Source organism: Armigeres subalbatus, chromosome 1 (assembly GCF_024139115.2).
Source record: "Armigeres subalbatus isolate Guangzhou_Male chromosome 1, GZ_Asu_2, whole genome shotgun sequence".
Lineage (NCBI taxonomy): Eukaryota > Metazoa > Arthropoda > Insecta > Diptera > Culicidae > Armigeres > Armigeres subalbatus.
The window spans coordinates 217141530-217153863 of record NC_085139.1 but is presented as its reverse complement, the minus strand read 5'-3'; the positions used below and the strand labels follow the sequence as shown (position 1 = coordinate 217153863).

The window sequence follows — 12334 nt, the reverse complement described above, 5'->3', positions numbered from 1 at the left end:
TACGTACATTTCTGGGATTCTCTATGTTTTGAAATTTGGATCATCACACTGGAGCCAATTAGGATCTCGAGAGAAATGATGTGATATACCATCCACAGGATAGATTTCAGCCATTGGATTTTCGTATAAATATTCGATATTTTAATAGACTCTTTGCCGGCGTGCAGACAGATTATTGAATTTTCAATTAGCTATTTTCATTTTGCCTACGCATACATATTTCTGTCGATTAAAAGATTCTGCTGGTCGTGATCAAAATTCAATGCGACTCCTTAATAACAATTTTCTTTAGCTATTTTTTTGGTATGGTTTGGTAAAATCGATCGCTTTATTTTCGGAATTTTCAGCTTCGCTATTTATTTTTCCTAAATCAACAAATGCAATCTCGTTTTCATGTACCTTTTCGATATTTACTAAATTGTTTTTCCTTCACAGAAAAATATGGAATTCTATTGATTTATCTTACCTGGCTACGTATAGAGTTTTTTTTAAACAAGCTATTCATAAATTTGACTTAGTGGAAAACAAATCACATTCTCGACGTATCGCATCGTTAGAATTTACATAATTTTACAGATAATTCAATTACATACCTTCAGTAGATAACTTCATTTTGTGTATAGAGAGAAAAATCCTGTTAACCAAATGATTGCACAGTTTCAGCTCGGATAGTTGCGTTCATCGCGCAGTGCGGTTCCAATCGATCTGACTCCACCGATTAATCGTAACCCAATTAATATTCAATCACTGTGGAGGGACCTATCATGATGCACGAGCCACGGAGACGTTGAGGTGGTGGAAATGGGCGGGCGGTCTTACTTACGTGGGAAACAAAAATGAACCTTCTACAGCTACTGTTCAGGTGGGGTTTGCTGCACGTCCAGCTCTGTGGAAGAGTCCGATGGTGGATTGATGAGCTCCGCAGGTGGCGGTGGTAGGTCGAGTTCCGGTTGCGGTTCGTCTTCCGGCTGTTCTGGAATGCTAATACGTTGTTCTCCCCGGCGAATCAATCGAAGGCAAATCGAACCTCGGATGATTCGTAACAGGTTGATGATTTGTGCCGTGGACATCGCTTCCACTGATTCCTCGTTGACCTATGGGAACGACAATTAGGGAAACTATGATTGGTGTTATTTGAGAGGCTTACCGTTAGCAGTTGATCACCGACTTTCAGTCTACCGTCCTTGGCAGCTACGCTTTCGCTGTATATCGCACTGACTACGGTTCGGTTCGTTTCGGAATCCTGCTGCAAGCTGAAACCCAGCCGGCTGTTCCATCCTTTGTTCAGTTCAACAGTGAAAATCTGGCGTTTGAGGGAAAAGAATTTGGATTGTAGTCACGCTCTTATTAATGAAGTATCAGTTTCCTTACTTTATTTCCATCACTGTCAATACCACCGCCGTTGAATTCCAGCTCCCGTTCAGTTGTAGGTGTCGTGGTGCTTGTACCCATGGTGGCCGCCAAGCTGGACTCAGGAGTGTCACTGGTGGTACCGGTGCCAGTTTCGGCCGACAGCGACGGCGATGTTCCATCATCCAGGCTCGCCGAGGAGTAGACGTGGCTTGATGGGGTTTCGTCTTCGTCGGACATCAGGACAGCGCCTTTCCACTTCATTAGGCTCTTTTTGCCTTTGTGGGAAATAGGTAGAGAGAAAAAACAAATATGGGAAATGTATTATTAGCCTCTCCTATTTTCTGGGTATGTTTCATGTATGACCAAAGCTCTAGTAATCGTGTGAAAGAACATATTTACGCTGTGGAATATCTCAGTATAGACTAATCCAAGTAAAAATAACAAGAAGACAACCAATCTGGTTGAAAGTCATTTGGCCAAAATGGACATACGGTCGAAAACGTCATCTTACCGAATTGGTCATTTGGCCGAAAATGTTTTTTGGATGAAATGGTGGTTTGGCAGAAAGGGCCATTTGATCGAAAATATCATTTTGTCGAAATGGACATACAGCCTGTGTCGGTCGACCGAAAAAAAAAATCGTTACTCCGAATAGGTCATTTGGCAGAAAGGGTCGTTTAGTCGAACATTTTCGGCCATTAACTTATTTAGGCCGTGTGAACCTTCCGACCAAATGGCCCTTTCTGCTAAACGACCATTTCGTCGAAAAATCTGATTACTTTCCCCAAAAAATTCTCTTAGTTTTTCCAAATTATTAATTTGGAAATTATTTTTAGTTTTTTTTACGGAAACTACTTTGAAGTTGTCACGAGAAATTCTTTGAAAATTCCATGGATAGAATTTCCAAGGAAAAATGTTCGGAGTTTCCGTGGACAATTCTTCGGAATTTACATAAGAAATCGTTCTAATATGCATGAAAAGTTCTTCGGAAATTCTGTTGAGTATTATTCAAAATTCACACAGAAAATTCTTCAAAATACCCACTGGAAACTTTAAGAGTTTTCGCAGGAAACTCCCTGCAGTCTTCCATGGAACGTTTTTCAAGGAATTCATTAAGTTTTCTACGGGAAATTCTTAATATTGTCCATAAGATTCTTTTTGGCAATTCCACCAAAAATTACTAAAGGGGTCGATTGACTGAAAATCTTGCGATGGAAAGCCATAAAGCCAAAAGCAGAGCGATCGGCCGGTCGTCGAAATTTAGTTTTGCTTTGTGCGGAAAGCAAAACGATCGGCCGGTCACCGAAATTTTGTTCTGCTTTGTGCGGGTGAGTAAGTAAGAAAATTGAGTTCGCATCCAGTTGTATAGTGCGGTCGACAATTAAAATAATTAGCGTTCGTTCGATTGTTTTTGCTTTAAATCAAACTACACGCTTTACACGGCAGACCGTTTACCAGAACGAACCCTGCAACACTCCCTACCCCATATGTCCAACATCCCAGTGATTTCTCGTGGAAGTGCAGATGACTCGTCGGCTTCTATCAAAGCAAGTATCACGTCAACAATTTCCTACCTATTCCTTAATAAGCCTGCATTCGGACACGGCCGGCGCTGGTATTGCTTATATCTGTTGGTTCATCATCTGTTGGTTCTCTGTGTTATTACAGCTGCCCTGGCAGTAACGGAGTAGCAACCGTGGGCGGTCAATCATGCTCATGCTCATGATCAAAGACCAGTACGGTCGAACGATATTTTCGGCCAGATGGGTTTCGTCCAAACACCTTTCAGTTTTGGCCTCCGCCCATTCGCCCCATCCCGTCGTTTGACCGAAAGTTATTCGACATAAAGCTATAAGTTCGAATCGAACGTTTGTCCAAAACGGTTATTAGGTCGAAAATGGTTTGGCCAAAAATATCATTTGACCGAAAGCGACATACAGCCGAAAGAAACACGTGGTAATTTGGCCGAAAAAGCTGTTTTCCAGTACAGGTCATTTAGCTGAAAATCCCGTTTGGTCTGAATGGTCGTTTGGCCGAAAATGTCGTTGGTAGAAAGGATCTTTTGGCGGAAAGAGTGAATTGACTCGAATATGTCCTTTTTGCTAAGCAATCTTTCGGTCAAACGGCATTTCCGTTCAAATAACCTATTCGGCTAAACTAGTGGTTCTCAACCTGGGGTACCTCTGGGGTTACCTTTACCGGTCCTAGGGGGTATCCTCGATTCAAAATGCGTAATGGCGGATGTATTAAAATTTCAATAAAAACTTATCGAAACAGTTTCTATAAATGTGTAATTTTAGATTGCAAAACATTATATTGTACATTATATGCATGAAGATAAGTAAATCAAAACCTACTGAATCCGGCCCATTACAACCAGCATAGTGTATGAAGGGCTGTGGAACAAAATATCAAAAGGACAAAAAGTTGAATGACTAAAATCTAGAATCTAAAGGTTTGGAAGGCTCGGCAGCCTTCTTTCAAGAAGTTTGGAAGCCTTCTACTAAGAGGCTGGGGAAGCCTCTTTTCAAGATGCTGGGAAGCCTTTTTTAAGACGCTAGAATCCTTCTTTCAAGATGCTCGGAAGCCTCTTTTCAAGAGGCTCGGAAGCCTCTGTTACATAGAAAAATTGGGACTTCTTCTCTTGCCGGAAACAACAGACAAAATCGTGCCGTCTGACGGTCTATCTGGGACTAATCCTCGCTCCTTTCATAACGTTTCGCATGGTAGAATCGACGTTGACGTCGATCGCTTACGAGAGTCAGTCTTGATCACATCTCGCTCTTCCAAATCGCTTCCCATAATTATTCTCTCCCCCAACATGGCAACTGCGATGATGAAGCTGAGTCGGTGGGAATGAGATCGTTATTTTCTTCAGCCCTCTCGGTGATTCTCTGATTCAGTGGGTCTATCGGTTTTGAACGCATACTATGTAAGTGTTTAATCCGAAAAGTCACATGGCCTGGATCGTGTGCAACACGGTTATCTACATGGAATGGGGTTTGCAGTACAAGGTCTACGGATCAGCATTTTGTTTGTGTACTGGTTGTCTTGTGTTATAGTTTCAATCCATTAACTAACTAAAACCTACACACTTAACTCATTTCACCGTATTCAGTAAATTTTACCGAAATCTCAACAGCAGAACTTTTCGGTAATTTATTTTACAGATTTTTTGTAATTTTTTCCATTGCTCAACTGTCAAAATCACCGAAAATCAGTTAAATTATTTACCGAACAGTTCTGCTGTTGAGATTTCGGTAAAATTTTACCGAATTCGGCGATTTATTTTAAGTGTGTAGATTCTCTAATCGCATCCTTTCAAGAGGCTCGGAAGCCTCCTTTCAAGAGGCTCGGAAGCCTCTCTGAGTTCAAAACTTGAATTGAAGTATCTGACCATTGCAATAACGAGATTTAAGGTCAAATACAGAATTTTGATATCTCCGGTGATTCATTCCGGGGCCATGTCATTTGACCAACTCACTATGGGATTTGGGCGGTCATTAATCGAAAATTCATTTTTCACTATTTTCTATACAAAGTAGATACATAAGATAGGAGAATTCCAAAATTTCGAGTTGCTACGAGTTGTAGTTATCGAGATATTATGTATCAAATTAGAATAAAAACAGAATGACAAAGCGCTTTTTTTTGTCAGAAACTTGTTTAACTTCAAGTCTTTCCTTGACAAGTTTTTTTTTTTCTGAGACAATACCTTGTTTTATAAATATCACGGTGAAGGTTATTGAAAGAGCTTTCAGATCGTACTAACAACAACCGTAAGAACATCAAGAAATTAAAAAAAAAAAACACAAGGAAAGTGGTAATTTAAATTCTTTTTCCAGTACTTACCCGCAGACATATTTCGTTGAGGATCATATTTGGGCTCTATACTTTCAAGTTGCGAAGAAAAATCTTGCCAGAACTTGCCCTATTTTGAGTAAATACGATTTGAAAAAAAAAGTTTGGCCATTTTCATGCAAACTGATTTTCCAGTTAATCGAACAGGAAGAGCAGAGTGTTCCTTGAATATCCAGACGTGGAAGACTTTAAAGGTATTTTTTTGACCAAAGCGACAGAAGCAAACAAACAGCATCGAGAAAGCTTTTGTATTAGCTTGACGGACTGCTTATAATCGACGTGACTTTAATCTCGTTAAACTGATTGGGCACGTAATCAAACATCAAAAAGGTTCTGGAGCAATTTGGTATGATGTCATCCGAAGAAACATTCAGCGTATTTATAGAAGCAGGATTAAATAAATTTCGATACGAAATAATTCATAGGAAAGTGTGTTGAGCTTAATCCTAGAAATAAAAAAACACATAAATAAAGTTAAAAGAAATGCATAGGAAATTGTCTTAAAGATTACGTCCATAGATCGTCATCGCGAAATGACAAAAAATATGTGCCCCTATGAACGAATTCATTGTAAATATGTTATTTGTATTGAACAGACAGGGGCCCTCCTTAGCCGTGCGGTAAAATGCGTGGCTACAAAGCAAGACCATGCTGAGGCTGGGTTCGATTCCCGGTGCCGGTGTAGGCAATTTTCGGATTGGAAACTGTCTCGACTTCCCGGGGCATAAAAGTATCATCGTGTTAGTCTCATGATATACGAATGCAAAAATGGTGACCTGGCTTCAGGGATGGGAAAATCAAATTTCCGAAAAATCGAGAATGATCAAACTCACCCGCGATTTTACTTTTAAATTATCAAGCGATAAAAACTCGCCAGCGATTAAGAATCGTTTGAAAATCGTTTCTTGATTTGATTTACATTTTGAACTCTTTTTCTTTACTACAGTGAAACCATAACTCCAAAAAGAAGATATAACGGGACTGTTGACAATTAGCTGATACTAGTGAAGATTAATGATTGAATGAAAATTCTGTGTGTATTATCGTTTAAGTACAAAATTTGAGAAGTTGTCGCCGGTGACAACTCGCCTGCTGTTTTCACGTGAAAAGTTTTCACATGAAAATTGCAATCATGATCGTCTGATAATGATTAAGCACAACACTGCCTGGCTTAGAAAACCCGCAGTTAATAACTGTGAGTGCCTAATGAACACTTAGCTAAGATGCGGCTTTGTCCCAGTGTGGGGATGTAATGCCAATAAGAAGAAGAAAAAGTTGATCCCTTTCCAAGAACTTGCTTTGATAAAATTAGAAAGTGCCTCACATTTTTTAAATATTTTTTCTTTGAAATACGCCGAATTTTCGAATTGCTGTGCGTATATATGAACGATTTTTGTTATTGAATTCGACAGCACATGCAATTTTAAAATTTGGGGAGACTTGAACCCTTCATCAAATCTGTCAAATCTATAAAAAAATAGAAACCTGAGAACAGATTTATATTTTCTTGAATTTTTTCTCCAAACTTTTGTATGGGTGACTGTCTCCCCAAGTGTCCCCACATTGAAGCAAAAACTTCAAATTAAAATATCCTAAAACTTTGGAATGTCGACATTTTCATCAGTGCAGATCATTAAGCTTATATGAATCATTTGTTTGAGAAACTGCATAAGTCCATTTTACACTATTTCGAGAAAACAACAAAAAACTGTTTTCGAACAAATTTGCACCGAATCTCTCGATTTCTTCGACATAGAGTTACGTTGTCATGAACGTGATAAAGTTTTTAAAAAATAATTCTAAGTTCGATTCACATTCACTATTTATTCGAGTTCGTTATACACTTGATGTTTTACAAATTTTAATTGTCTACACTTGGACGTGTTGTCCCTATCGAATGCCGCACTGAACTGATCGCCCTGACTGAAGCTACCTAGTTACCTGGCTATGGCCGCCTAACTGGAAACTGCTGCTTCAGCGGAATTCCTGGTTCGTCAATTGGGTCCCGGCTGATGCAACCTCGATGGCCGGATGTTTACTGCAACGTCAGCGTACCTGTGGCTAACCTTTGGTTGGTAACCAAATAGCTGACGTCTCCACGTGCCGGATGCAACGGTGACTTTCTGCTAGCGCGTACTTTGCTGACGTCTGTGCATACGCGATAGAGGCTGTTAGGATGCGTACATAACTACAGATCAATGGTTTTTGACAAAACTCAACACCCTGACGCACTTTCAGTGCAACAAACGTAAGCAGTACTCCACAAGTGCCCTTCAAAGTACGTGGACATATGTAGTTTCTCAAACAAACGAAAAAAAAATTCATACATTCCTGAATAAAAATTTTTTTTCGTGTTTTTTGCCAGAATACGTATTTTTGGACGAGGATTCAGAATATATAAAAATCTCATTTTGGCCAAAAATGTTACATATGCAGTTTCTCAAACAAACGGTACATTTATGGTTTTGTGCTGTGAAAAAACGAAAGCATTTGGTCATTATTATGAAAAGTTGTTCAAATTTTGCGTAGCCAATAAAACAATCTTTAGGAAGGTCAAAACATACAAACCGCCCTGCAGAATAGATAAGGTTGGCAATCCAAAAAATAACTCACCATATAAAGGTCATTTTTCTAGAGAATCTATACTCAAAAATATGATAGATCGAAGTGTGCTGTGATGTGAATATGACGTGAAAATTTTTCTCTCGTCTGCTTCTTTGCCAAAAAAATCAAATTTCTTCAAATTTTCATCGGCAAGTGATATTTGTGTATTTACTAAGCAAAATAGAGCCATCACTATCTACAACGCTACAGCAGTAAAAAGATTAAAATCTGTGGTTAAGAGGTTTCTGGTTATTCAAGTTTTCATGAGTGGGAAAAAAATCGGAAGCAGTGAATTGATCTTGAGTGGCTGAACCTGGCGAAAAACGCAGAGCTGGTGCTGATCGTGATGCAATGGGTCAAGTTCATCATAGACTCGAAACTGATCTTTACGCTGAGAAACCTGGGAGATTTGACCCCGGTGAGTCGTTTCCAAATATATCCTATACCCTATTACTCCTGCATATCTTAATACAATTCAGCCATTACTGCCGTCTTATGCATATTTGTTCCATGTTTGCTGGGATTTTTATGTACATGGGACAATTATGCGTATAACGGCAGTTTACGAACAGTTCTTGTTATGTCTGCGGAATCAATTCCGAAATTCCTTCACCATCTGGAGCAATATAATTTCTAGCGGTTTTGCAATAAAGTATTATAAATTACGAACAGTTCACTCATATCACATTCATTCTATCTGTTATTTCTACTATTATTAATATATTGGTTACATCGATTGAATATTCCACATGTTGTATGTTCCTTTATCTGAATTAAAATCATAATATTAATTTTGTATCTCTATGCATTTCTTTCACATTCATTATATTCAATGTTTTTAAATATGTATTTCACAATATCGGACCAATACATCATTACGAATTTGATGTTAAGCCCTACTTTGACAAATATGTATTAAATGCACGCGTTACGGAGTATTAAATGTATCAAAATAGAAGATTTCACATTTTAACACCCGCGCCAATTTATTGGAGCTAACTTAGTGAATTATCTGATGTTTCAAGATGAATGCAAGCTCACCTCAATGGCAACGATTACGGTATACACGATTTATCAGGATCTCATTTTCAAGAACTAATCAAACTGGTTAGTGCTGGCATAGCTGGGTGTTCCCATAAAGGTAACAAATTCAACATTTTATCTATATTGATGGCATCAGGAATATAGCGGTAGGTTATTTCATTCACATCTCTTTGAACGGATGTTCAACGCCAAAACATGAATTTAAATCGTCCATAAGGCATACTGTTTTTGTTTTTAATTTGTTATGTTTTGGAAAAATGTTTCTTCAAATCGATACCTTCTTTATCGATTCTAGTCGTTTCTTTTTTAACTCGTCTGATTAGTAAATTTTTATTGAATGAATTTTTATTAATCAAAGGGAAGATCTATTAATTACGTAACACAAAAATTGACAATTTTCAACCCCCTCCCCCCTATGTAACACTTTTTCTATGAATCCTTTGAACATTTTGTATGGGTCGTAACGCTTCACTTGACCCCCCTCCTCCCTCTAAGCGTTATGTAATTTATGGATGCTCCCAAATGGAAATTAGCAACGCACTCTTAAATTATTAGTTAATAATCCTCCATGGCAGTCAGCATGATAGAAATATGACATTGGCATGATGACATTATTAAGTGACTTGATTTGCTGAAACACGAAATTCAACAACAAAATTATAAACAGCCGGATAGTTTAGTCTTATGGTGTGAAGGAATGCATAGAAGCAATAATTAGGCTATAGTTTCAAGGCTTGCTTACGTAATGGATATTTTATTTGCTGCTGTTTCGCATGCTGCTTTCATTGAAGATTAGTTTAATGAAAAATGTTTGATTTTTCTCGTAAATTGATGTATTCTGAATAATTTATAACAAATCAAGAAAATGGTTGATTTGCTCAAAACTTTACATGTCGCCGCTAAGGGGCCGTACACATATTATGTAAAGCACTTATGGGGGGAGGGGGTCCGTCATTTTCTTACGCACCATATGAATAAAAAATCATTTGTATGAAATATCTTACATGCGGGGAGGGGAGGTAAAAACCCAGAAAAAATGCTTACGTAATATGTGTACGACCCCTAGGCTATTCATAAATAACATTGTGATGTTTTCTAATGTCCGGTACATCATTTCCTAAGTGGGACCACGTAATATTACAGTTACAGAAACACCCAGCACACATTTTTTAGGGACAGCTTATGTTAGAATTTTCACAAACCAATTTGCATTCCAATACAGTACATAATTCTTAGCTTTCTGGTACACCAACGTACAAAGAGATATAACAATATTTGCTATTTGTACGTGAAAAAATCTATGTTTTATATTGATTATTTACCCTCGCGTTAGTTGAATATAAAAAAATCACGCTAACTGATTATCGCGGACAGTTGAAAGATAAATTATCCATAGGTCTACCGGAGCGATTGATTGTCTGCCCTTACGTTGGGTGGACAATGACACTACAAAATACCTCGTCACTGATCTTTACGTTGTTCTCGCGTCAACATTAACATGCTAGTTACTTGGATTACATCACTTACCAAGGTGAATCCTGATCTAAGTAATGACACTTCCTCTCCCTACTTACAATGCTCCTTCCCGTAACAACCGTAGAGATGCAGACGATTCGTCGGTCTCTAAAACAACGGTTGTTACAATAACATTCCTTCCCTTCCCTCTATGATCGTAAGGACGTGGCCGGCGCCGTTATTGACCCATTAAAAGTTGAGCTTTCGGAACGTGCACATTGAGGATGGAGTGTTAATCCTAAGTCCCATCTGTTGGTTCCCTGTGCAATTCCGCTACTTCTGGTCAATATCACGGAGTAGCAACTACGAATTGTACGATCATTTCATGCTCTCAGAATCTATACTCAAAAATACGCTAAAACAGGCCTGCCCAGCCTTTTCAAGCCACGGGCCAATTCTTAGAATTCATACTTGCTTCCGGGCCAGAAAATATTCGGTTCATAACTTTTAAAATATTTTCAAAATAATCCTTTTTTTCTCATTTTCTAGAAAAACTAAACACGATTTTATTGCGTTCAAACAATCTTTTTAATTATTTTGTTTTCGCTGTTGCATTTGATGCAACGTGGCAGACTTGCATGAAGTGTTTGTAGAAATGTACCAGATTCCAGAAACCCACTGTGCCAAAGTGCTTTATGTTCAAGTCTTTGAAATGTTTGGCGATATCTGCTAGAAATGCCAAGTAACTCATATATTCAGGATCGTTCAGTGGTTTTCCTTAATCTTGTAGAAATAGTACCATTTTCTTTCCGAAAAGAACATAATCTTTCAATCATGGTACCACAGCTTAGACACTGAAATTCGCAAGGTTGGGTTCCCTAACGTTGATAGAGTTGATTGTCTGATTAAGGAGTGTCCATACTTGAGGAATATTGATCGTTTTTGAATATCGTTTTTTTTATGAACATGGGAAATATCGCCATACATATGTGATTGTTTTTGCTTGCTTAGAATTGTCACAACACCATTGTTCTTTTCTGTCATTACTGTTGCTCCATCAATCGTAAGGTCACTTAAGTTTTCGAAGGAGAAAAAGAGTTTCTTCACACAGGTCTTAACAGCCGTCAGGTTTTTCTCGTTAGTTATTCCCTGCATTGGGATCAAAACTGCCAATCTCTCTGTCATTCGAGAATGACTATCAATTCCTCTTATGAAGACAGCCACCTTCGCCACGTTTTTCACGTCAGTATTTTCATCGTTTGTGAGAGAGTAGAATAGCGGCTTCTTCACGTAACGTAGCTTACAAATCTTCTACGAGAACTTTCACTCTTCACCGTCTTCCGCGCAAACTAATGCTACCTCAAAATTAGTTTTAAAATAAGGAATTACAAAGTTTTACCGGGAAAAAAAAAATAAAATATTGAGCTTTCATAGAAAATTGTTTACGAAAACTAATGAGTTTTTCGATTTTATCAATTTACGCCTTATTTTTTTATTTTCCACCTCTTCATATTTGTTCCATCCTAAATGGAAATTTAAATTGATAGAGCTTTGAGCCTTTGAAGTTCTATCAACTGGGCCATATCAAATTTCATATTTCATAGAATGCTTGGATTCAGATTTTATTCCTTCAATGTATCAAAAATGTCCGAACAAATCAAGCAAACCAGCGTTCCTTTTTTTAACGTGAACATAAACTACTCTAATCAATCTTTATTGAAAACGCGATATTCCACATCAACCTTCTGTGTCTTGCGGTCGTTTAATTTCAATTTCAAATTATGTAAAATATTATTTTTCGTTTCAAATTTGCAGCGGTAGTTTTGATTTAAAACTTACATATTTGAGGTACATTTTTCTTTCTTTCTTACTTCTCACTGCTCTTTTCTTACTTTTCACTTCTCACATCCTATTTCTCACTTGCCTTTTCTCACTTCTCACTTTTCACTTTGGTTTCTCAAGTCTCATTTCTCAGTTTTCATTTCTTACCTTTTACTTCTTCTCTCTACATTTCACA

General features: G+C 37.9%; 1 protein-coding gene across 2 annotated transcripts in view; it reads right to left on the bottom strand.

The window, feature by feature from the left end:
* Positions 1-327: 327 nt before the first annotated feature.
* Positions 328-12334, bottom strand: part of LOC134205768 (uncharacterized) — a 464448-nt gene continuing 452441 nt past the window's right edge. For both annotated transcript variants that reach the window (XM_062681347.1, XM_062681348.1), the window contains 3 exons: positions 1372-1628; positions 1148-1303; positions 328-1094 (listed from right to left, as the gene is read on the bottom strand). In XM_062681347.1, coding sequence (XP_062537331.1) covers positions 852-1094; positions 1148-1303; positions 1372-1628 — 656 coding nt within the window. In that variant the 3' untranslated portion in view covers positions 328-851. The remainder of the gene's footprint in view (positions 1095-1147; positions 1304-1371; positions 1629-12334) is intronic.